This window comes from Montipora capricornis, chromosome 2 (genome assembly GCF_036669925.1).
Source record: "Montipora capricornis isolate CH-2021 chromosome 2, ASM3666992v2, whole genome shotgun sequence".
Lineage (NCBI taxonomy): Eukaryota > Metazoa > Cnidaria > Anthozoa > Scleractinia > Acroporidae > Montipora > Montipora capricornis.
Window position 1 is genome coordinate 57121579 of NC_090884.1, and position 25332 is coordinate 57146910.

General features: G+C 42.8%; 1 protein-coding gene, 1 long non-coding RNA gene and 1 other non-coding gene across 3 annotated transcripts in view; 1 reads left to right on the forward strand and 2 right to left on the reverse strand.

The window, feature by feature from the left end:
* Positions 1–1581: 1581 nt before the first annotated feature.
* On the reverse strand, positions 1582–1738 carry LOC138039533 (5.8S ribosomal RNA). Its single transcript, XR_011130610.1, has one exon. It is a non-coding gene; the product is annotated as a 5.8S ribosomal RNA (ribosomal RNA).
* Positions 1739–8408: 6670 nt separating this feature from the next.
* Positions 8409–11260, reverse strand: LOC138038143 (uncharacterized). Its single transcript, XR_011130197.1, has 2 exons — positions 10973–11260; positions 8409–8967 (listed from the first exon to the last, which is right to left on the reverse strand). It is a non-coding gene; the product is annotated as an uncharacterized lncRNA (long non-coding RNA).
* Positions 11261–12351: 1091 nt separating this feature from the next.
* Positions 12352–25332, forward strand: part of LOC138028374 (coiled-coil domain-containing protein 18-like) — a 24282-nt gene continuing 11301 nt past the window's right edge. Inside the window, exons 1-13 of the mRNA XM_068875895.1 lie at positions 12352–12796; positions 14363–14455; positions 15309–15525; positions 16405–16569; positions 17004–17113; positions 18811–18939; positions 19128–19224; positions 19703–19824; positions 21039–21348; positions 21964–22213; positions 23306–23601; positions 23988–24239; positions 25013–25332. The exon at positions 25013–25332 is cut by the window's right edge and continues 19 nt beyond it. Of these exons, the coding sequence (XP_068731996.1) occupies positions 12639–12796; positions 14363–14455; positions 15309–15525; positions 16405–16569; positions 17004–17113; positions 18811–18939; positions 19128–19224; positions 19703–19824; positions 21039–21348; positions 21964–22213; positions 23306–23601; positions 23988–24239; positions 25013–25332 (2519 nt within the window). The 5' untranslated portion in view covers positions 12352–12638. The remainder of the gene's footprint in view (positions 12797–14362; positions 14456–15308; positions 15526–16404; positions 16570–17003; positions 17114–18810; positions 18940–19127; positions 19225–19702; positions 19825–21038; positions 21349–21963; positions 22214–23305; positions 23602–23987; positions 24240–25012) is intronic.

Here is a 25332-nt window from a genome sequence, read left to right on the forward strand (position 1 = left end):
TGGTGCAAGCACCAGCTGATGTTGACACTTTGGCAACAGATGGTACGTGGCGATGTAGAGCCTCTGGCAAGGTAGAGTTCTTACCGATTGAAAGTTTGAGAATAGTCGAGGCCGCCTCGGCCCAGAGGCCTCTAATCATTGGCTTTACCCGATAAAACTGCGTTCGTAGAGCGCCAGCTATCCTGAGGGAAATTTCGGAGGGAACCAGCTATTAGACGGTTCGATTAGTCTTTCGCCCCTATACCCAAATCAGACGATCGATTTGCACGTCAGAATCGCTACGGGCCTCCACCAGAGTTTCCTCTGGCTTCACCCTGTTCAGGCATAGTTCACCATCTTTCGGGTCCCGACGGCCGCGCTCTCACTCCGACCCGAACCTCACACGGAGTGCGGGTCGCGGGTGGGTCGACGATGCGCCACGAGGACCTAGGTCCTCCCGGATCTCGCCTCCTTTCACTTTCGTTGCGCCCAAGGGTTTCCTTCACCCAAAGACTCGCGCGCACGTCGGACTCCTCGGTCCGTGTTTCAAGACGGGTCGGACAGACCCGGCCGGTCGTCGACGTCTCGGACGCGCAGAGCGAGGATGCGCCGTCCCCCTCGAACGGACGCCAGTCGTACGGGCACCGCGTGCGGTCCCCGACATTCGAACGCCGAAAGGGAGGTCGGCGTCCCGGCCGTGCCGAAGCACGGCGCGCGCCGCAAAAACACCTCGGTCGGTCCCGGCGAGCCCCTCGCCCAGCCGAGCTGTAAACGGCCACCGAACCACGCACGAAGCGAGGACGGCGACCCACCTTCTCGACGGGCCTCTGAACGAGCCCCGGCACCGACCCACGTCGACGCGCACGCCAGAGTTGTCCGACCGACGGGACGGAGGAGCCGACCCTCGCCCGACGGTCCAAAAAGGATCCGTCGCGCGAGGCGCTCTCTGCCCGCCGGCCGAAGCCCCGGTCGCGCCGCTTGGCCGAGTCCGTGCGTTTCCCTCCGAACGGTTTCACGCACTCTTTAACTCTCTTTTCAAAGTCCTTTTCACCTTTCCCTCACGGTACTTGTTCGCTATCGGTCTCACGCCGGTATGTAGCTTTAGATGGAGTCTACCACCCGTTTTTTTGGGCTGCATTCCCAAACAACCCGACTCTTGGAAAACGCCTCGCCGGCCCCGGGTCGGTTCTCACCCTCCACGACGCGCCCTTCCAGGCGACTTGGGCGCGAACCCGCACGGGGCCCGGACGGCGCTTCTCTCAATTACAACTCGCACCACCCCTCTTGTCGGGAGGTGGGCGATTTTCAATTTGAGCCATTTCCCGCTTCACTCGCCGTTACTGAGGGAATCCTTGTTAGTTTCTTTTCCTCCGCTTATTAATATGCTTAAATTCAGAGGGTAGTCTTGCCTGATCTGAGGTCGTACGTAAGTGTTGTGTTCCTCTCTCTCTGTCGGTGGGCGATATGAACGAGTCGCGGTCGTCCACCGGCATTCTACACTTCAAGGGACACGGCCTCTTCCCTTTCTTACGAGGAGGAGGATTGGCCGTGACACCTCAACACCGTCTTTCCTCGCAAAAGAAGAAAGACACGTAGTGTATTCGACCCTCAGACAGACATGCTCCCGGGACCAGGGCCCGAGAGCGCCATTTGCGTTCAAAGATTCGATGATTCACTGTCTTCTGCAATTCACACTACTTATCGCAGTTGGCTGCGTTCTTCATCGATGCGTGAGCCAAGAGATCCACCGTTCTGAGTTGTTTTCTCACATTTTTTTCGTATCTTTCGATCATTCTCACTATTGACAAACTGGATAGAAAACAAAGACATGCGAACGTGGGGGGGCTGACTGCTACGCACACAGCATTTGACGACCGCTAGGTCGACCCCCCCCAAACGTATCGCAAGAATAGGATTCGAGTACAGTTCACACGGGAGACGGACTCCACGATCGTTAATGATCCTTCCGCAGGTTCACCAACGGAAACCTTGTTACGACTTTTACTTCCTCTAAACGATCAAGTTCGACCAACTTTCCCCCTTGGCCAAGCTCCAAACACCACATCGCTGCGGCTTAACGGAGTTAGGCAGTGGCAGGTCGGGAGGCCTCGCTAAACCGTTCATCGGTAGTAGCGACGGGCGGTGTGTGTACAAAGGGCAGGGACTTAATCGACGCCGGCTGGTGACCGGCGCCTACTAGGAATTCCTCGTTCGAGACGGACAATTGCAACCGTCTGTCCCCAGCACGACGACGCGCCTGGCAGGTTGCCCGGACCCCTCGGCCCGGAACGAGCGAGACTCTCTGCCGTCGTCAGTGTAGCGCGCGTGCGGCCCGGAACATCTAAGGGCATCACAGACCTGTTATCGCCTCTCTCCGCCTCCGGCTTTGCTTCGGACCGGCGGTCCCTCTAAGAGGATCCCCAGAAGCAAACGAGCTTCGGGGGCCCCAACTAGCAGGGCGAGGTCTCGTTCGTTCACGGGAATTAACCAGACAGATCGCTCCACCAACTAAGAACGGCCATGCACCACCACCCATAGCATCGAGAAAGAGCTCTCGATCTGTCAATCCTAGCCATGTCCGGACCCGGTGAGTTGCCCCGTGTTGAGTCAAATTAAGCCGCGGGCTCCACTCCTGGTGGTGCCCTTCCGTCAATTCCTTTAAGTTTCGACCTTGCGACCGTACTTCCCCCGGAACCCAGACACTCTCGGTTTCCCAGGAAGGGTGCCGAGGGGGTTTTCTTTCAAAAGCCCCCCCGATCCCCGGTCGGCAACGTTGACGGTCGGAACTAGGACGGTATCTGATCGTCTTCGATCCTCCGACTTTCGTTCTTGATCGAGGAGAGCGTGCTTGGCAGACGCTTTCGCAGCCGGTCGTCCTTCGCCGATCCAAGAATTTCACCTCTGACGACGAAATACGGGTTGCCCCCGACCGTCTCCGTCCACCATCACTCCGGTCCGTTGCACCGACAAAAACGGGACCCGAGTCCTGTTCCGTCATTCCATGCTTACGCGTTCACTCGAGATTCACGCCCGCTTTGAACACTCCGATTTTTTCAAAAGTCACGCCCGCCGAGTCCGGCGCACCCAATCAAGGGCACGGAAGACCGGCCTCCGCGGGGGAGGGCGAGCCACCCACACGTAGCCCCTCGTAACTTAAGAGGCACGACACGGGAACCCGCCCGAAATCCGACTACGAGCTTTTTAACTGCAACAACTTTAATATACGCTATTGGAGCTGGAATTACCGCGGGTGCTGGCACCAGACTTGTCCTCCAATCGATCCTCGCCCGAGGCTTTAAGTCGGACCCATTCCGATCCCGGGACCCCACTAGGAGGCCCCGCACCGTCATTTCTCGTCACTACCTCCCCGAGTCGGGATTGGGTAATTTGCGCGCCTGCTGCCTTCCTTGGATGTGGTAGCCGTTTCTCAGGCTCCCTCTCCCGGAATCGAACCCTGATCCTCCGTTACCCGTCGTCAACCCACGGTAAGCCACTACCTTACCGTCGACAGTTGATAGGGCAGAGATTTGAATGAAGCATCGATGAGAGAACACATCGATTCGTTCAGTTATCGTGAATCACCTTGGAATCACGGCCTACCGCCCGTTTCCTGCTGGTAAAAGAACCAGACAGGTGCAGGGGCTGGCCGGTCCGGTTTTGAATCTAATAAATACATCCTTTCTGAGAACGTGAGCTCACAGTCGGGACTCCAGTCGCATGTATTAGCTCTAGAATTACTACGGTTATCCATCCGGCAGTAACACCATCCATCAAATAAACGATCACTGATTTAATGAGCCCATTCGCAGTTTCACAGTACTACTCGTCAACGAGCATGAGTGCTCGTACTTGCACATGCATGGCTTAATCTTTTAGACAAGCATATGACTACTGGCAGGATCAACCAGGGAACTTTCTTTACCTTGAGACGTGTACATCTCGCCTTTTGGGACTTGCAACCTTCCTTTCCTCATGGTGGACTTGCCCTCTAACCTGCCTTTTGGGGATGGACCAAAATCAATCAGTCACATCCGACAAAGTGCTAGGTAGGTTGGTCAAGTTTTCCACCACCACTCGGTACGGACGGATGCGCCCATCTCGATCCATTTGCCGACCGAACTCAATCGGACGCACATATGGGCTTCTCTACGACACCTCTTCTTGTTATGCCTCTGCCGGCAGAAAGGCAGGCCCCTAACATCCCTGTCAGCAAGGAAGCGGGCCGGCCAATCAGCCACTGCATGTGGTGAAACATCACCGAGGATGTAGCAATACACCTTTTTCCAGCATGCACAATCTCCGACTACCCTTCTGCAGCAAGCAAGCAAGCCTGCCACATTCCATGATGCAAGACCAGATTCGGGCTCCTGGATGTCTCGACAATTCACTAGCGTGAAATCGGACCTTCCCCTCGCCTGTCGTCGGGTCTTGCCTGACACAGTTCTCGCTTTATCATTCTGCCTTCAGGAAGTCAAATGGACCGTACGCCGTCCTGCCCCGACATGCACATCGTGTCAGGTACGCTCTAGGAGACAATAGGTACGCTCTAGGAGACAATATCTCACTCGTTCGCTTCGCTCACTCGTGAGATATTGTTCTTGCCACGAGAACATAAAATTCCTATCTTCGAGCCAACGTGTAATGTTCTTTTTATTATATGGAGACTAAACATTGAATATTTCATTGATTTTATTGTGTTTCAAAGTAGTCAAGTTTTACAACTACGGCTGGGCTTTATAAAAAAAAGGCGGGAATCGTGACGTCATTGAACGATACGACACTAAAAAAGGTGACATACGGAAAATACGCCACTCCGGTCCCGGATGAAGTGGCGTATGGAATCTACGAGTGGTTTAGTTCCCAGTAAAACACTCTCCTCCATATAATAAACCTTGTTACGGCCTGTATTTGAAGTGCGAATTATAGGCTATCTCGCACGTACTGCAATTTTGAGAATTCTGCCGAACCGTAACTCTGTTTCTCTCTCCTTTTTTTTTTTTTTTGCTACCGGTAATGCGTTTCGGTAAATGAAATAACCCCCCTCTCTATTAAGCTCCCCCCCCCCCCTTCCCCCCACAAACATGCTTGAAATAAATAAGTCCGGGGCTTAATAGAGGATTTACGGTATCTGAGTATTGAATAGTGACGATACTTGTCAGTACAGTGCGATAACTGTGGTTCAGACATTTTACAATCAGATGATAGAAATCCATTACGTGAGAAGAGATACTTGCCCTTATCCGGACAATTTAAGCAATTGTCTCTTTTCATAATTCTGCGGAATTCATCTTCAAGCGCCAACGGCCAAACTGCGTTTTGGCCACCATCAATCAAACTTCCGATGCCAGCCACAGAGGCCGAAATCAATTGATGCGCGACACAACCACCAATCAGCATCTTTGGTTCCCATGGTACGTTTGTACATTCGAACTCGGCGCCGATTAAAAGCGATGGAATCTGTACGAACCTTTTACTGAAGAATAAAAACATATCATAATGGTGTTCGAACTGTGAACTAAACAAGAACTCCAATTCACTTTCCAGAGGCGGAGTCGATCTTTCCGGCAATGTTCGGAAATCTGATTGATGGAAGCCAAACTTACTTGATGGTAAGATTCCCTACTTCCTGTTTACGCGGCCGTTCTTTTTGAGGTCACGCAACGCTCCTCCCCACACAAACATAAGGCAATGACTGTCTAATATGGAGATTACAGTGATATTATAAACGTTGTACAAGTTATTTGCAACAGTTTTATTCAGTTGCGAGAACCAAATCCGAACTTCCAGCACGTAAATAAACCACGTAAATCAGTCCATGTGAAGAGTTAACGTCGTGATAATGTTTTTTACCGTCCATCAGTTTCTTCCTTCCTCTGAAAAGGAGGGGGGGAGGGGTTATTTGGGGGGGGGGGGGAATTAATTGAAGAATTACGGTAATTATATATACCCTTCTCGAGCTGTATTTTTGTTTACAGTTTTCGCCTCATGAGCAGAGGGCTATCGTTTTCTTATCAGTCCCGGTCGAGAATAAAGTACACTCCAAAACCAAGGCAGTCACAAAATGGCTTTAAATACTTTCTCATTCCAATTATCATCTTAATTACCCACTGTACGATTAACTTAATGGTTTATATTAATGACCCTGGTTTTGCAACGGGACACAATGCAACCGAGCGCCGGCGTGTCAGGAAATACGGCCATTGTGTGTTAGTGCTGTGTGCGCGCGCAAACCGAACTGGTAGCGGTATCTCTAGACACGTTGTTAGAGCGTCGAACCCTGACGATGCATCCCTGAAGATTTCGACCCGCGGGACGCTTATTCTAGAGCTAGCTTTCAGACAGAGAGGAAGATAAATATCGACCCTAAGACCATATCTGACAGATCCCTTTCCCGCTGGCGTAGCTTGGTTCCTTCTGATCAGGTCGTAAGCCATATATATTTTTGACATTAGCAGTCATTTTGTCTTCCATATAGTACATCTTTGTACGAAATACTAGTGCACGACATTGGAGCTTGCGTATTTGCCGAACTACGAAAATTTTTTTTAAATTGTTAAAAACAGTGACTTAGCTTCAAACACCTTTTTTCACGATCGTATTTAGATGAGAAATGAAGATTAAAATATGATGCTGTGTTTGAAGAGCTGTCCCGCGTACAAAGGTTAAGGGTCGTCAATAATCTATTAAATTGTTTGTAGATCTTACTTTTACAGGGTACTCTTATTTATAAAACATTATAGTTGCACGTTAACCTCATGGTCACCCAAGTCTATCGAAAGTCTAACCCTTCGATCATCGAAATGATTGTTCAACCTTCGTCCTTACCAACCTCGTGAGGAAAGCCTTGCAAGGTGAGTTTATAATAATAATAATAACTTTCTTCAAGTCTCAAGGTTATTTAGCCGAGCTCTAGTGCTCTACTAATTCGTGAGAATTGTTGAGACTACAAATCAACTGAAATGAGAAGAAATCTAACCAATCGTTGGTTTTTGAGGAGAGGGGAAAAACCTCTCGGAGCAGAGCAGAGAACCAACAAACTCAACCCAGATATGGCGTCGAATCTGGGAATCGATCCCAGGCCACATTGATAGAAAGCGAACGCTCTCACCACTGCGCTAGCCCTGCTCCAAGATATGTGGCCTTATTTGCTTACCAGTTTGTTCTTGAGCTGCATGGAAGTCTGTACTATCTCGCAACCCTCCCTTAAAAAAACAGCTCTGTTTTGTCTGAAATATTTCAAACTCTTGTATTTTTGGTTTTAACGGCGGCCCACATGAATTCCCCTGTTCGTGCGCCGGTGTAGTTGCCCCTACTATACTATTCCAGTGCTACTCATACTAGCACAGAGGCATTCTGTCTGCGCGTGCGCGACTTTGAGATCTCTTATGAGCGTATCCGCTGGCCCGCCATAAGCAGAAACCAAAATAATGGCGGTCTACCTGGCGAAAAGTTTCGAGTTCGTGTCGTTATCTGTGTAGTTTATCTTCCTTGCCTTACGTGTAGACGGTGTCAAAAGATCGAGAAACGGTTGGGCTGTTTATGGCAAAAAGTCACAGCAAAGTACTTTCGAATAATAAGGGACAACAAGTTGTTTTGGTGTGGAACTCTCACGTAGTCAGTAATCTTGCGAAAGTTGGATAATTCGAAGGGCTCTTCAAACACACATAAGCAGACTAGACAGACATTTTACCGCGTTAGTTTTGATTCCAACCTACGTGTTTACCTCTCACTGTTCTCTTTTTTTTGCTCTGTTAGGCATTCTTGTTTGAAATGTGTTAAAATATCAAGAATTTCAGCTACATTATGAAAATAAATGTTCACACCCAAAGTTTACGGTAGCTTGCCTTTTTTGGTTTCAAGTTTGTTGGCATGAACGCGAACAAGCGTGAACAACGGGCCAAAAACAGCAGCTTTGACCAAATTATGGTCTGAGTAAACAGCCAGAAAATAGGGAGTTGGTAATGTTACCACGGGAAAAATGTTTAGAAATTGTGGAACGTTTGAAGCTTCCGACAGAGAGTAAGTCATGTTAAGTCTTGGTTTCGTGTATTGCATGGAGCACCTCCCATTTGAAAATTACTTAGCTTACATGGTGTTAGCTTCAGGGACCTAGAGCAAGATAGCTGGTTAAGATTTTGAGTTTAAGCACATCCCAAATCCCTAGGGAACTAAATCTGAGGACCTGAAATAAATAACCACTGTCTAAGGGCATAGCAAGGTCTATGATTCCCATGTTGTAATTGAACAAGCTGCCATCTTGAACCTTGTACAACTGTCTCAATCTGTAGGAATGATCCTTCTCTGTGTTCATTTCCAAAGAATCAGACTATTCAAGTTGAAAATTGATTACAAAATGACAACAGGAAATTAGTAAGTTCTGACTAGACCAGGCCCAGGGAACAAAGCGATGTTAAGAGTGACACACCAAAGAGTATTCCTTTTTTAATATCAAGCCCCAAGCTTTATAAACTTTTACAAGTATAGAACTAAAATATAATTTAGTTTGTTAGTCCTTCGGAAGTACTGTACATGTATAAGATATGAGGAAATGGTCAAAAACTGTATTCACAATAAATGGATATCCAAAACGTAATGATCACGAGTGTTTTTCTTCATATCAACTTGCTGGTCACCTTACTGAGACTATGACAAGTAACATTTTATTATGTAGGATGGATGTAACTCCAACTAGTGAAATCTTAACTGTACATTGAATTTATAAGCAACAAAGAATCCCATTTGTATGAGCCACATGAATTCAGCACATCTGTTAAATTTACTGGAAACAAATTAATTATCTATGAGTGTTTAAGATTCCAATCATAATCCAGAACTTCAAGAGCTTCAAATACGGCTGTTTCACATAAGCAATTTGCCCATTTATCTTCATTCACAACTGGTTCTCAAGGTAACACCTTTCCACAAAACTTGACCTCTCAGCCATCACTTCTGTCCATTGCTCCAATTGTTGAGCCACTCCTCATCTATCTAAACAGCAGAGAATACGCTGTCAGTTCTTTTGATCCTAACTTTTAATTCTGTACATGAAACACTTTTTCCAAAGCAAGCTTACTGATAAACCTAAGACATGGAGAATTATGGACACTTTTCGAGAAACTGTGATGAGTAAACTCTTCAAATTAAAGACATGCAATATGGAACTCTTTTCATTCTTCTAGATAATTTACATTCCCCTTGTCCTTTCAATTAACAGCCTAACCTTAAAACTAAATAATAATTTGCAGAGTACTTCTGATCATGGCTCAGAATACATGTCTGAACAGATCGGGATGTCACTACAAAGCACAAAGAGACAAGCTTCTAATGCATACAACCATTAGCCTCTTTGAAAGCCACAAGCATGGGCTACAAGGTGACCTTATTGCAATCAGCTCTTCTGGAAACATCAGTAACTTCATCAGATATCTTGCAGGAATGGTTATGCATGAGTGGGGGGCACAACTGCAAGGATCAAACATGGCCATTTTAGGTCTGAAGTAAACATCAATAATATAGGGTTTCATTTCTTTCAACTTAAGTAAACCATTCTCTCCCTCTTCCTCACACTATCTTGGTTTTTACATACATTGTAAATGCTCATAAAGATTTGCTACACTGCACCAGAATTAATTCAACATTTTTTGGGTACAAATAACATTCAAGGTAATATGTAGATGAACTCCCTTGCTTACTCTCATTGCAAATTTGAAAGTATTATTGTTCATCTAGTTTTCAACATAATTTTGTATCTTCCTTTACCCGTGAATTGTGGTGAACATTGATTGATTTTTATACTACAGTATATGGATTGTTGGAAGAGCCAGTACATGACAAATCTGATGTGTAACATATTATTTGTGAATAATGATTGTTGAGAAGATGATCAAAATATAGTGACAGGTCTTGGAGATAATCAAGTGCATGTTTCACTTATTCTAGACGGTACAACGGGATTTTGGCAAGTAAAAGGTGTTTTCCTAACATTTTTTTTGTACAAATGTATAACTAACACATACATCTAAAGAAATCGTGATTGGCATTCCTCTACAGGCTAAGGGATACACACTAAAAGCGAAATGTCTGTTCTGCCCTACAGAGCTCGTCTCCAGAATTACAACCAAATCTTTTTGAATGAGCATTCTCACTTATTTCTTAAATCGCTCGTCTAAGAACACTTGCTGAGGTAAATTCAATTGCTGCACGTAGAAAAAAAAACCGACGAGCCTCTAATGCTAGTCTGCTAGGTAACAGCATGCTAATGAAATAAACACGATAACAGAGCTTACGCCATCCGGTTCGAAAACTACATGGACAAGCTCCAAATGTGCAATCTTCGACAGTAAACGGTAGTAGTTTGCCTTGCTACAAAAAAGAGCACGCATTTTTTCGGAATAAATAAACCAGATGAAGCGGAGGACAAATAAACAAACGATGCACTAACAGTGTTCTCGGACTTGGGGGCCGGCGAAAAAGGGTAGTTTAACCGAACTTTTGACTTAAGTTAGCTCTAGGAGATGAAACACGCAATTACAAAAATACCTACTGAAGCACAGGGAAAAAAATTGCAAAAGTCATCGTGTATTGAAATGACACTACAACCTTGTTAAAAATGGACAACTAAATGCTCTGCACAACAGACTTGGAGAGCAGCAAGACGGAAGACTTTTGTGATCCACGACTTGGAAAATCTATCAAAACTTCCCAAATAAAAATTTGTCAAAAGCTGTTGTAATAACATTGTAATCCTACAAACAGCGCATTTTTTAAAGCCTGGAGTCCCAAGCGGCTGCAAAGAGGAAGAAGACACAATGTTATTTGAAGTAATTTAAAGCTTGGGGGCCGGCGGAATTATGATGAAAACTTACTTCAAAGTTGAAGCAAAATCAGCTCAAATTCAAAATTTCCATCTCATAAAGGATGGTGTATCTGAGGATCGTGTCAATATGCAGCCCTATGATTCATTACAATAAAGCTTCAACATCTTCAAACTAACCTGCATCATTTGCCTTCTCGTGTGAACATCTTGAACTTCGGTAAATCAAATGCCAAACTCCACTTCTTTGGGCCTTTATCTCGTTTTGTTCGCAATTTGATCATTAAAATATTCTCATCCGAACGCCCAAAAAACTCGAAGAATATCCATAGTGATAGAAAAGTGTGTAATTTTGTTACAATCTTTCATCTCTCTTGACAAAATAATTTTCAAAGTGTAGATCGCCCGTTTAAAAACCCGCGGGCAGCGCGTTCAAAACAACAATGGCGCCGAACTAGAATAATTCGATTCCGTTCGCGCATGCTCAGACAAAATGCCCATGTGCTACTCATACTATTTAGGAGGCAGTAGGGCGCTTGCCTTGAGATCCGGAGATCCTGGGTTCTAAACCGGCCACTCTGAACACTGGGTAATAGCCAACTACAGTTTGCCTCCAGCCAGTTGGGATTCTCAGCCTTGATACGTTTCGTTATTTTGTTTCATTGGCCCTGAGAGGTCAATTTAAATTCTTGGGTTGCACCGTCACCCATTTCCCAAATATTTCGAAAACTATGCAGTGAATAAACTCAAGGAATTTATTGTTATAGGACATAAATATTTAAGGCACTTCTCCAAGTTTTAGGTCTGTACGTTTTCCCGATCTTCAAATATTTGTCGCAATATTTTGCACAAATTTACAGAGCCCATTTGACTGAAAACCGGAAACCGCGCTAGAAAAGTCTCTGGCACCCAGGGTATATCTGAACTGATCAAGCAAACATTTAGATAAGCACTTTTCCTAATACTTTAACCTCTAAAAAGGCTAAAAATCCCGAGATAAGTATATATTTTTCGACAGACACATTTATAGCTGTATGTCACGCACCTCCATAACTCTGAAATTTTAAATGTTACTGTTTTCTTGAGCTGAAAAGTTGTTCACAAATATAAATTTACCCCTTCTCATATAATGGTTTTGGATTTTACAAAATGATGACGTCTTGTGCAACCCGAGAATAGTATGTATTCCAGAGCCCTCCGTTTCTTTTGGTCAAAGAAACGAAAGGCTCTAGGGACGAGTGAATAATTCGCCGCTAGTGGCTCACCTCCACTTCGGTGAATAACCTACACTTTAAATAAATGTTAAGTATCATGATCAGGATCAGGGAAGTTCATAAGATGTGAACGAGTCGATTGTTGGTATTTCTTGCTATGATCGATCAATTTATTGATCAATTTATTGTGTACGGAGAAAACGTAGAAAAAAGAAAAACAAGGAGAGCGATACCGGTGCAGCCGAACGAAGTTTCACGCTAGAAATTACTTTTATCCTAACGCGTCATATGATTGGCTCATTTTTCAGTGTGCTAGTTTCTTATTGGTCAATTAAAATCACGGGTACGTGAAAGCCTTTTCAACTGCTGCGGCGGTTTTTCGTTACTTCTGTCAACAAAGGCTAAGAACGTAACCGGGAAGAACAACCACTTCTTTTAAATTATCAGGAGCAGATACCGATGGTTAAAATTGAAATCTAGTGAGCATCGTGTTGTTGGACTTCTGTGTGCTGACAATTTGCTGTCAAGTTCTTGTCGTCCTACCTTAAACCTCCGTTCCCAAGATCTAGTGTGTTATTCCAGCGTGCTGGACTTAGCAAATTTTGTATTTTCAACATGTATCTGTTTAAAAGATGAGTCGAAGGTCTAGTGCGAGCAGTAGTATTAGCACAAGCGTCAAATCTGGTGTGGAAGATGATCCTTTGATGCGAGACTGCTATGATCTTCGGCGAAGACTGCTGCAGACAGAACAGTCGCTTCAAAGTTTGAATCCACCTCATGCAGCGAATAGGTAAGATTCTTAAGCATTTATCGCTCACACGGAGGACATATAATTTTTGTCTCTACAGTAACAAGTTCGGCTAGCTAAAAGGTTTATCTTTAAAGTGACAAATGTGATTTAGGACGTCCGATAGCGAGATGCAAGTTGAGTTTTTGATCTTGTGAATGACAGTGCTAGTGACGCTGAAATGAATTCTCCTTAAAACGTTTTTCTAAGTACTTTCAGTTTAATTTTTCGATATTTGATGCTCCTTCAGGGCCAAAATATCTTGTGGTCCCTCCAGCCTTTGCTCGCCTTTAGATCTATATTTACTTGAGAAGTTCCTAAGCGTAAAATCGGTGGTAATGTAAACAAATGGTGTTTTACGCGAAGCAGTTTGTTTTGTGTGAGGAGAAATCTTGTGAAGTATTCTTCTTAAAGAAATAATTAGTGTAAAACCAATAACGCTGTTTGATCGCTTAAAATCTTGAAAAGGGTTTGATGTGAAAATTCTCTTCATGCGGCGATGTCACGTTCCAGGGTTCGTATTTCGTAACCAAGGGCCACGTACGGGAAATGTTACAATTTGTGTTTGTTTTTCTCTCTGTCGATGTTGATCTTCTAGCATTCTTCTTGGTGTATTTTCGCTGAGTTATCAATTATTCACAGCCGGAATCATACGATTTTCTCAACGGTGTTCCGTATAATCCCATGTTCCGAGGAAGTTTGTATTGTCTTCATGTGTAAAGGACAGAACTGACATGTTGAGACATTTCAACATGACACACGGTGCACGCGTTTTCTCGCGTGACAATCATAGGAAAACTGAAGGATATGGTTTACTATAGGATTGTCATTTTAATCCATTTAACTTCACTTTATATTACCGGTACCAGTAATTTAAAGTTGATTTGTGTCAGCAGTCACATGTATGTTCACCTTGCTGGAGAATAATTATATGGTACAAATCCAGCCATTAATTAAGCATGCAGTGACATTAATTGTTAGAAAAATGCAAGAGTTAACACATTTCACCGTTATACCTTATTAAATATTTATTAGCTTAGCTCCTATGGAGTGTTTATTTATAATACTCTTCTACAGATTATCCCTATATGCCTTTTACATTTATTTTATTTTATTTTTTTTCTTTACAGTTAATACATATAGTTGTTTGCCATTAAATTGTAATAAATAAATAAATAAATAAATAAATAAATAAATAAACAGGGGTTAATGACCAACCGGTTTCTGTCAGCATCCTAAACAATCAACTAAATCTACTGGGGAAAATGTCATACCAGTTACAGAAGCTTGACTGATCTGAGATCTTCATCAGTGTTCAGTGGCTCAAATGATGCATGCCTGTCTGAATTGATTTTTCACCCTGGCCTGACTTGTGAACTGACATTAAAAATATCTGTATTTTGTAACCACCACCCCACACTAAGAGAATTACAATTTGCAAAACTGAATTTTATTTCAGACTGAACCATCTTTAGTCACGAACTTCATAATCCTGCCATTTCTTTTTAGCTCAGTACGTCTTATGACACCTTCCAATTTTTTTCTGTACAATTATTAATTCCCCTGCAGCAAGACAAAGTCATTACCACAAAAGCACAGTTCCCTTGACAGTAGACCTGAATCAGTAGACCGCAGCCACCATTCAGTTACTGAAGATTTAAGGTGAGTAATGCATTGATATGTGCCTTTAGCTAAACACTTTTTCAGGCTTGAGAGGAATAATTCAAATTGGGGTCTCGGGGGCTTCAATAACTTTGGAAGTACATGTAGATGAAGTAGATGCCTGGTCTAATCAATGTAGGTGGCGGTCACTCTTGTCTTTTACAAGGGTTTGAGTGAAAGTCAAGGCAAGACTGTCTTCTAGTGAAACCCCTGATTGCATGTAAATTATCATTAAGTCAGATTGGTACTAGTCATTGGGTTACAATACAACTGTGACCAGGCATCTTCAAAATTGCCTTAAGCAATTATCGTAATCTGTTTTTTGGTTAAATCCTACCGGGCTTCCGTTAGCCGATAACCCTTGTATAGATTTATAAAAGAAATAGTCACTGTGGTACTAAATCTTATGGCCAGCCTCTTTCATAGTTTTCTGACTACAAGTAGATTACAAGTCCAGTTCACTTTTAGTAGTGTACACTACAGCAACTGTTCCAATTTCTGAAGTTATTACATGCTGTTACCAAATGATGTTATAAAGTAGACTGAGAAACACCTTTCCTACAGGCCACAAAGAAGAAGAAATAAGAGAAATGCCCAAGCAAGGATAATTTTATTGCTCATTACCAGTAATCAGTATACTTGGGTACCCACACCTCACTTGCATGCAAAAGAACTGTAAGAGCTCTACCTGAGACATGATCGCAGACCCAGACACATTCTATTTTAATAATTATTAATACTAACTTAAATGCTACTCAAACAAAGAAAATGTTTAATTTTGAGTTACAGTAATTGAAGACTTTATAAAATATATCTATTGGTAATTTTAAAAACCTTCCTTTTTCGCATTCAGCTTGAATGGCCCAAGACGAAGTTATTCATCATCTCCTGAAAGTGCAACTGGCCAGGTTTTGACATTAGCTGATTTGACGCCGGCAGGCTCTGAACCAAACTTGGCATCCAGAAGTCGCAGAGGTACACCTGCATTGATTGGTTCCTCCCAGCCCTTGAGATCATCGTACCCAGACCTCAGAAATGGATCAACACACTTGTCGCCAAGGGAGCAAGAGGTACATTCTTATCATGTTAATTACACTGTATTACTGACACCACATTGAATTAAGATTGAGTTTATAGAAAGAAAGTGTATCCCAGGTCAGTCCCCTATTGCCCTTTCATAATCCGAAGTGGGTCCCATTGGCAATTGAATGTCTGGTGTTAGCTAAGAGTAAAATCTGGAACTGTCTCACTTAGGGCCTGTTTATAAAGTACACGTATGAGGCGAGCCAGCCCATTTAGGCTGGCCGGCCTGTTTTGCCGAGATCTCAGCTGATGCCTATTTTCTTTCAATCCTGGTGGTCTGAGCTGCTGAGATCTGGGCAAGCCGGGCTGAAAAATTCCTAATTTAAATGGTCCAGCCTGGTTTACCCCGGATGAAAAAAAAGTTGTCATGACACGTCGGTTGCCTTGAAAATGCAGCCAGATTTGGATGATTACACACCTGGATTATTTTTGCATCTTCTGGTTTAAATTGCCATGCTGTACTTGCTAGAGCTAATTAATGAACCTTCATTTCAAACCAAAACAAGAAAACACTAGTTATGCCTTGCTTGACTTTGACGGTTATAAGGCAAGAAAACAAATTCCTGAAATTCATCTCCGTAAACTGGCTAGAATCGTCCATATGAATGCTTCAGCCCATTTACCAGGCCAGCCCACTTAAATTTCAAACAGGCTCTTAATAGGTTGGAATGAGTTAAAGGGGACCCCTTGCTGTAGCTGTAACAGTAAACTAGCCCCCATTGGTCTTTAAAGTCATGTGGTGTTAGACAGTGTGTTGGAATACTGTAGGTCAATGTTTAACTGTTACAGTATTCTTTATACTCCAATCCATCAATGCCTCTTCATTTGTTGGGCAGGCATAATGCTAAATACAATTTCTTTTGCAGTTGGAAAGCCGTTCTATTGGAAGCACCAGTGATTATGACCATGACACCATGGTTAAAAAGCTCTCCAAGCAACGGGAGGAAAACTCTCAACTTGTCAATCAGAACCACAAGTTAATGACAGAACTAGAGAATATAAGCTATGAGCTGCATCAAGCAAAAAACAAGGTTACTGCAGTTATTTCTAACAGCCAACCTTGTAATAAAAAAAGACTTTTCATATAATTATTATAAATGGATAATCAGTAATGAACCCTTAAACAATATTGTGAGCTGAGCAGATTCTTTTTAAGTTAGACTTAAGGTGTACTTGACAAGAATTGGGAATCAAGAAGTGTCCATCCTTGTTTTTAGCACAACAGGTAAAAGCACTTTTCAAACCAGTGGAAAACTTTTGGCCACACAGATTAATTATAAGTGATCAGTGTATTACCAGTACATGGAGTAGAATTTTGATTATTAGTACCCTATTCTTAACTAAGTTGAACCTACGTAGTACTAACTGCAGCTGTATAGCTTTCCCTTAAATTGTTGTGTTAATAAATTTAGGGTTAGTGTGGATCATGATCCTTTTGAGATTGTTTTATTGGATCTTGTTCCAGGTAAAAATTATCAGTCAAGAGCTAGAAGTTGAGCGCAAAAGGTTGCCACCAATGGAAGACAGGATTGTTCACTTGGAGTCGGACTTAGCTTCCCAGGAAGATGCTGTAAGGTATAGTTGAATTTTGTCATCAAATAATTCCATATATTATGTTTTAAAGCCCCTTCGGTGAGTCTTTGTAACTCTTGCCAGGGCAAACTTCGTGTTGAAGTATTGTGTAAATACAAAAAAAATGCTTGTTGAATCCTTTAACCATAATTATCCGCTTTCCGCTGGCAAATCCTGGCAACCCAGCCATGAGTCCCCATGCAGCATGGGAGGCAGGCACCTGTCACACACAAACAAGAAATCCCATCACATACACCAACCACAACTGGCACATGAGCGCTATTGTTACATGTAACTCCATGCAATTTTATTTAAGGACGTTCGCGCCAAGTTTTCCCACATACAGATTTTTTTCAAACTTGCCACGCAGAAAGGTAATGATCTACTTTTGCCAAAAAGGCAAAGAAATGGGGGGTCACCGTGCTTCTTTTCGAGATCCTGAGTTGCACTTTTAGAAACTTGCGTTATTTTAAGACAATCTTAAGCTTACAACTGTCAACAATAAAAAAGCTACATTATTTAATGACATTTATATCAGGTAAACATACTCAATCAACATAACTAAATATAACTAAATAAACGATTGCAGCTGATGTCTTTTTCTGTGGTGAAAATTAATAGACCTTGAAAAACGATACATAGCAGTATTTAATAGTCAAAGAACGAAAACTTCGGTCGCACAAGAGCATACAGTGTCAAAGGTGAAATATTTGTAACTTCTCACGTACAGATTTTTCTTGTTTTTTGTTAAAATTGGCAAAATTGAGAATCAAAGGAAGTGATCTACGCAAAGAAAAATGGGGGTCAACACGCATTCAAGAGAGTAAAATCACTGCGAAGTTCTCAAAGTGATTGTCTATGACATGCGCGAAAAAATGCGCAGTGGCAATGGGTGCGAACATCCTTAACTGCATTCAATACTAACTCAGAATAGCCTGTTCCAGGCTCCCAGATAGTAGGGAAAGAGAGAAAAATGCGTGCGAAAAATGAGTGGGGGCTTGGGTCGACCCCCCTCGCTTTTTCCACGCAGTTGTTTTCGTTTCCCGACTATCTAGGAGCCTGCATGGAACAGGCTAACTCAGAAAAACTGAGTAGTAAGCAGACAATCAGAAAAGGACCAAGGAGATTGAAATTCACCAACTGCACTGGCTGTATTGTGACCCTTTGACCCATTCCGCAGTCATTTATCAGACGAGTACTTTCAAACAACTGCATCAAGCTGCATGGACGGTGGGTGCCCGGAATGTCCAAGGGCCTCCACTGTGAACAGTCGGCCCCAGTAAAACGCTCCCATGGCTAGCAATTCCCACAATCCAGCTGTGGGCCCCACACAGAGATATCAGGCCACTCATCACACTGCATTAACAGTGGAAAAAAAAATGGTGGTCAGGGGGAGGCAGCCATGACAAGAACTCGCTAATGCTACAAGAAAAAGCGCACAACGTTCTGCCAACGAAACTCAAAAATGGCCGCTACACTGAGAGTGCTTGGCTTACATGAGCCTGTGGAAATGGGAATGAACTGCTGACCGCTGTGATTAGCTAACCGCTCTGGACTTGTTGACCTAGACACACAGAAAGCCAGCATCTCTTTGTTGTTAACTTAATAGTTAAATTGCATTTAACCATATTACAAAAAAATAAAATTTTGACGTTAGAGTTGTATGTCATTGAAAGATAATCTCTTAATATTGTGGACAGATTTGCCGAACGGAATTTGCGAGACTGCAGGGAAGAACTTCAGTCCAAAACAGAAGAACTAAGAAGTGTGCTGGAATCATCTACTATTGCTGAGAATGAGCTACGAGAGGAAGTCAGACTTAGGAAAAGGTGCGTTTCCAAAAAGTTATCCTGTAAAGATTACAAATCCAACATAACAAGTTTATCACTTTTGGGGGGTTGCTGTGGAACAGGAGGCTGAAGTTTAAAGTAAAAAAATATATATATATATGATCTTACTTTTTAATGCTTATGCTGTAATAACTCTCTTTTGTATGCTGTAATTATTGTGAAAATAGAACAGAAGACCAGCTTGACGAAGCTTTGAGAAATGTGGAAGAGATGTCAGAGAGAATTGCAGAGCAAGATTCAGCAATTCAAACACTTAGAAAACAGGTACTGAGATAACTTTGTAAATGATCTTGAGGGAGTTTGAATCCTCGTTTATGTTCAAATTTTTGATATGACAGGATCATAAACTCTTTCTTCACGGATCAAATTTTGTTGGGTTCTTTGGAGAGAATATTCGAACGCCTTCCCAATGTCCAAAAATCTGTCACCCTTTGGGGAGTGTGGATAAAAAATGAAACGATCCTATGGCCCGTTTCTCGAAAGTCCCGATAACATTTCGGGCCCAAAAAGCCATTTGTGAAACTGGCAACCGCTTGTTTTGGAAAGCTGATCTTTTGACATGTTTTCAAGGTAACAAAAAGAAAACTTATTATGAAGTTTGACGACTTAAATCCTCTCCGTTCTTGAGATACAAAGGGAACTGTGACACCCGAAAATGGCCCGTAAAGTTTCGGGACCTTCGAGAAACGGGCCCCGTTCTGTTAGATGTACAGTGCTTGTTTATTGTCGGTATCATCCACAGCAATCTGAACGTGAGAGAAATTGGAAGGAGAGCAACTCCAAATCCCAACGTGAAAGAGAGGAACTTTTGGAAAAAGAAGCCTTGTTACAAGCTCAGATTATTGACCTACAGGAAGAGATAAGGTATTAAAGAGTTTGTACGAGGTTTTATAACAACAAGAGGCTACGGGTAGCCTACACTTTGCTCGAAGGATTTTAGGCCGATTTCCTTTTTAAGTTCAACCATTTATCAGTGTTTTTTTAATGTTACGGTAGCCTTGCTCAATATCCAGTTCAATTCTGTAGTCCAGATTCCGTGACCCAACCATGGGGTTAAATGCGATCGTGGAATAGTTGTTCACGGTTAAAACTGTTGTTAACGGCATTGATTCCAATCATGCTTTACCTGTTTCTACAATTGTATATAAAAAGTATTTAATACTTTTTCTGAACAATTCCGGGAGCCTAATATTAGCACTGTGAAATGTGTTACCGAGTGATACGATAACCGGATATTGCGTGCAACGGAAACACAAAAACTAGTTTCTGGTCATGCACACAATTCTTTAATACATGTAAATGTTAACCTCCTCAAAAACCATCATTTGACTTGATTTGCCTTAATTGTTAATTGCAGTTCAAGTGTCCCCAACTAGTGCTCCAGCGCTAGGACATCTAGACACTTAAATAAAGTTCCTTTTGTTCTTCCCCGGTCCCCCCAACCTTGTTAATCACGTAACCTTTCGTGGTCAAATGGTCATCTCGAGAGCCACTGAATGAGGAGATACCGAGTTCGAATCCTACTTGAGGTACCCACTCTAAAAAGTCTTTCTACCATAAGCAGTTCCAAAGGAGTCTTGCACATGCGCAGGAAAAGCGCGACCCTAAAAAGTCCAATGTCAGAGACGAATTTTATGCTTTGCTCTTCAAACAAAGTAATAAAAAATGGGAATAAAGGTGAGTGAAAACTAGTTGGTAAAAAAGTAGTCACCTTCGTCAATACCAACAGCCGACACATTCAATTTAACTTTAATTTAATTTATTAATTTTTAGTTTAGTTTTTTATAATGATTTTTGGGGGAGTTTTGTTGTTTTGTTAGTTAATTTATTGCGCCAATCGTAATAATAAGGCGGTTTTCACGTTACGTCATTGCCGCCATGTTGGTGCGTGCCGAGCAAGTCTTGTCAAAGGGGTTTGGTTTTGTTTGAGTTAATTGAATCATAGAAGTCTGTTAAATTTGTGCCTCACCAATAACTCAATCAAAGTTTAGTTTTGTTATTAATTTTGTTTATAATTCTTCATTCTTCTCTGAACCTGGTCGAACGTCAATAAGCCAACATTTTGTCCTTAATTGTAGACTCCTTCAAGCTGAGGGTGCGGCTAAGCATGACTCTCAAACTTCCATGCAACACGAGAATTCCAGCTTGAGAGCAACCATCTCGCGACAGAGCCAGAAAATTGGTAGGATTGAAAACGAGCTGAGGAAAAACGAATTGGTATTGAAAGACCAAGGCGAATTGCAAAACACTGTCGTCAAACAAAGAGAGAAGATTGTGAAGTACCAACGAGAGATTGAGGAAACCAAGCTTCATATGGCGCGGTTAGAGGATCTGGTGCATCAAGTTCAGGAGCAGAGCATGAAGGAACACGTGACTGCCACACCTTCTGTGAGTATTTTAATTGTGGTCTTTGAAATGAACTTAAGAGTGTAAAATGATTGTTGTTTTTTTTTTCAATGGTGTCGTGACTTTGACCGTTCATGAGCAAGAAAATGCACGTAGAAAGTTTGCGATCTTTCACCAAAATTTCGATAAAACTTACCGAAAGAAATGGGTGGCAGTTGAACTCTTGGATTGAAAGACCCTTTTGATTGGATTTCGAAATATTGGTAAGAACTTGAAACAAGACAAACTGTGAAGAAACCCAGCCACTTCTTTATTTTTATTTATTGTGCAGCGTGAATTTTCGGTCACTCAGACAATTAAACTCGTATTTTCGTTTTTAAAATCACACAGACTGTATTTACAACCGTTTAAATTTTTGAAGACATTTCCTCTTTGATCCAGCTCTCTGGGGTCTTCGGGTCTGTTTTGATCCCATGTACTGGAGGACCTCCAAGCATATTTGCCCGCGAAGTAAAAACTTAAATTGTGCCCAGCGCATGTTAAGCAAAAGCACTTCAAGATAAGAGACTTTTTGATAGTAAGTGCACCTAAGTTTTGCGCTGCGTGCATCCTCTCTGGGAGGCTACGCTGACCAATGCGCAGCTGCGTTTTTCCTAGACAAGTGACAGCGGTATCTGTAGCAGCACTCAGACAATGAATGGTTACCACAACATGAGCCCGCGAAACATGGGCAGCTACATACAGGATGACACTGAGCATGACGTCGATCACGTGACAGGCAGTGGTGGAACCTCGCGGGCGGTTATTGCAGATCTGAAGCTGAAGCTGGCAATGAAGGAAGCTGAGATTCAGAAACTTCAAGCCTCTGCTGTGGCTCGAGCAGCTGCACAGCAGAAACACATTGCAGGTGAGTTAATTTATATTTTGAAGAATATGTAGTAGGCTTGTGGAGTAAACAGTGCTTACTATGTTTTTAGATATCAAAAACTACATTTCTGTGGTCGCACTAGCATATATTTATCCAGCAAGAGTTTGTTCCCGCTATCAAACCAGACAAGATATGTTAGAACTTTTCATTTACAGTGATTTTCATAATTCAGCAGAATCTCTCCTTCAACGCCAAACGCGTCACTGCCTTTTGGCTTCTGTCAATCAAATTTTCACTGTAAGAAAAAACATGCTGATTGGTCGATCTTTCTGGAGTAAACATTCGACTATACTCTTTGTTTCTTCACTGGTTTCTCGATGTTCGTTGCTCCATCCACTTTTCTCAGTTTGAGAATCGTCGACCAGGTCCTTTACGGTAAAGTTAGTATTAGATTGACCAGGCTAACGAGGTATCTTTGGAATGGTTTCGGCTCCTTTGTCGACATCAATTGATTTGACTTCGTGAGTTTGATTGATGGAAGCCCAGACTGCAGTTTGGCGGTAGACAGGTGAAAGTGAGATTTCATGGAGTTATGAAAAGCGCGTTAAGAATCAAAATAAAACTTTTCAAGGTGTTTTGAAGCTTTTCGAAGGTCTTCAAAATTGACGGCATTTTTTAAAAGAGAGTAGCCCTTCAATAAAGCTCGCTGGCTTATTTTTGGTAAGGATTTCACCGGCTGATCTTGGAGATTGAAGACTACTATTCATTCTTGTTTACAGAGTTGTTGTACAAATAATAGAAACTGGTTGCGCAATCTTTGCGTTTGAGAGAGCCAAACTCACAAAAGAGTTTTCTGTCGATATTAGGGAGCTTATGCACGAGAGGTTTTTGGGCTATGGAAAGAAACCAGAAGTGAACATTTCGCGTTCCGGGACAGTAGTTTCTTCCTTATTTTTAATGTGATCGTCTCGAATTGAGAAAAGATACTAGCAATACATTTGTGGTACTGAGTGTCAAGGCAAAAACAGCTCACTTCCATTCGTGCTTCAGTATCGTATTGTTCTGTACACTGTCGTAGACACCGAAACTCGACATGCAAACTATCACTGCATTGCATTGTTCAATCATAAGGTTTAGCTGGGGATGGTGGTGTTATGGACGGCTTAAGAACGGAACTGTCCGCCATTGTGGAAAGAAGCCGTATTGGAGATCGCAAACAGCAGGAGCTGGAGCAGGTTATTTCACGCTTGGAAGACGAAGTGGCGCGGCATTCGTCACAGACGATACAGCTTGAAGAACGCTTGGCAGACAAAATGGCGCAGATCGCATCGCTGGAAAGCAAGCTCGGGCAGAGAAACCTCAAAGTGGTTGATTTGCAAAACGAGCTGGAGGAAAGAATTTCTGAAAACAACGTTTTACAGCGAGAGGTGAGGAATATTGGTGGGATTTTTCGTTCAAGTGTTTTCATTTAGCTCCGCCCCGTATTGATCTCATGTTGTTGTTTCATAGAGGAGAAGAGTGTGGAAAGACCTTCGTCATCTTCATCAGTAAGCTTAAAAATCGACCAGGAGATCTTTCACTTTTGCACCCGACGAGAAGCGTTCTCTTTACATCGAGCTCTAATCCGTTCATTTCCTTTCCTTCGTCTGAGTGTCTTGATTAGCCAAAGGAACAGCTTTAGTTTTGTTTTTTACAATGCAGTAGCGAAACCGCGAAAAAATTGTCTGCTGAGTCAACCAACTTAGGTCACAACTTGCAACGCTATCAAAACAATCTACAGTGTGCCCGTTTATTATATTTGAATATTTTTTAGGTCCGTCAAGCAACGTCTCATCTGAGTAGTATTGAAAAGCAGCTCAACCAGAGGACATCAGAATCAGGCTTACATTCAGCTAAACTTAAAGAACTTCAAGATGAAATTGAGACGAGGAGTCGAAAAATTGGACAACTGGAGGCATCTCTGGAAGCGAAGGATATTGAATTGAAAGAATCTGCAGCGCTAGTGGACAGAGTAAAAGCGTTACATGGAGAGCAGTGCAGAGAATTACAAAAACAGATTGAGGAGGTAATAATGTTTGAAAAACGTCAATTTGATTAATTCCGTTTGCTCCTCTGCGCGGAGGACTTCTCATTGCAGCCTCTTTTGGTGTACAAACGCTGGTTTGAGTCCATTTTGCAAGCACAACCTTTCTTCAACAAAGTTGGGGACGTAGCATTGATCGGTGTACTATTCCTCTCTTGGTCACCCAAATACATCTGACAGTGGCGGATCCAGGGGAGGGGCCCGCCACTGTTTGGACCAAAGCCACTAAAACACCATAAGACACCAAAACAAAGGGGAAAAACAAAATGTTTGAGAGCGGGCCCCCACCTTACCTCTAGGTCTGGATCCGCCACTGTTTGAGAACAAAATGCTCACATTTGCTGTAGTCTGACAACCGGGTCTTGGTTTTTAAAAGAAATGAATACCTTAATCAATGGATAAGTGCTATCCAAACCTGTTGATGTTCGGATTCTCGTCAAAACCAACTGATTTTTCCACGGGATAGTTGCTATGATTTATCGTAAAAACTATCCGCTTAGTTTTCCACGGGATAGCCGCTACGATTTATGCCGAGCATGGCGCCATCTACTACAGCAAGTGGGACCAGCTCTATTAGATGATGGGCGACGAAGGATAGTATTTTTCATTCATCGCCTCAATCACTTGTATCCGTCTAACCGCTTAAAAATGATTCTCGCAGGCTACAGTCGATGTTGTCGTTTTTCTTAAATTAATGAAATACTCTGTTGTAGAAATTAAAACAGTCCTCTGATAAATAGTATTGAATGTATTAGTTGCAGCGATCGTTTGAAGAGAAAAATGCGGTTGTATCCCAGCTTGAGACATCACTTGCAGCCTCACGGCAAGAACTAAGCTTGAAAAAATCGCTCCATGACCAAATGGAACGCGCCATCAAGGAGCAAAAACAGGAAATCGAATCACGTGACGTTCAGTCAGCTCAACACGGTCAGAAACTGGAAAACCTGGAAGAACAAGCTGAACTGGCCACGCAACAGGTCAGAAAGCTGGAGGCGTCTTTAGCGGAGTGCCACAAGGAGATTGAGATGTACGTGGAGCAGCTCAAAGATGTTCGCGCTGCGCACGAGCAAGAGTT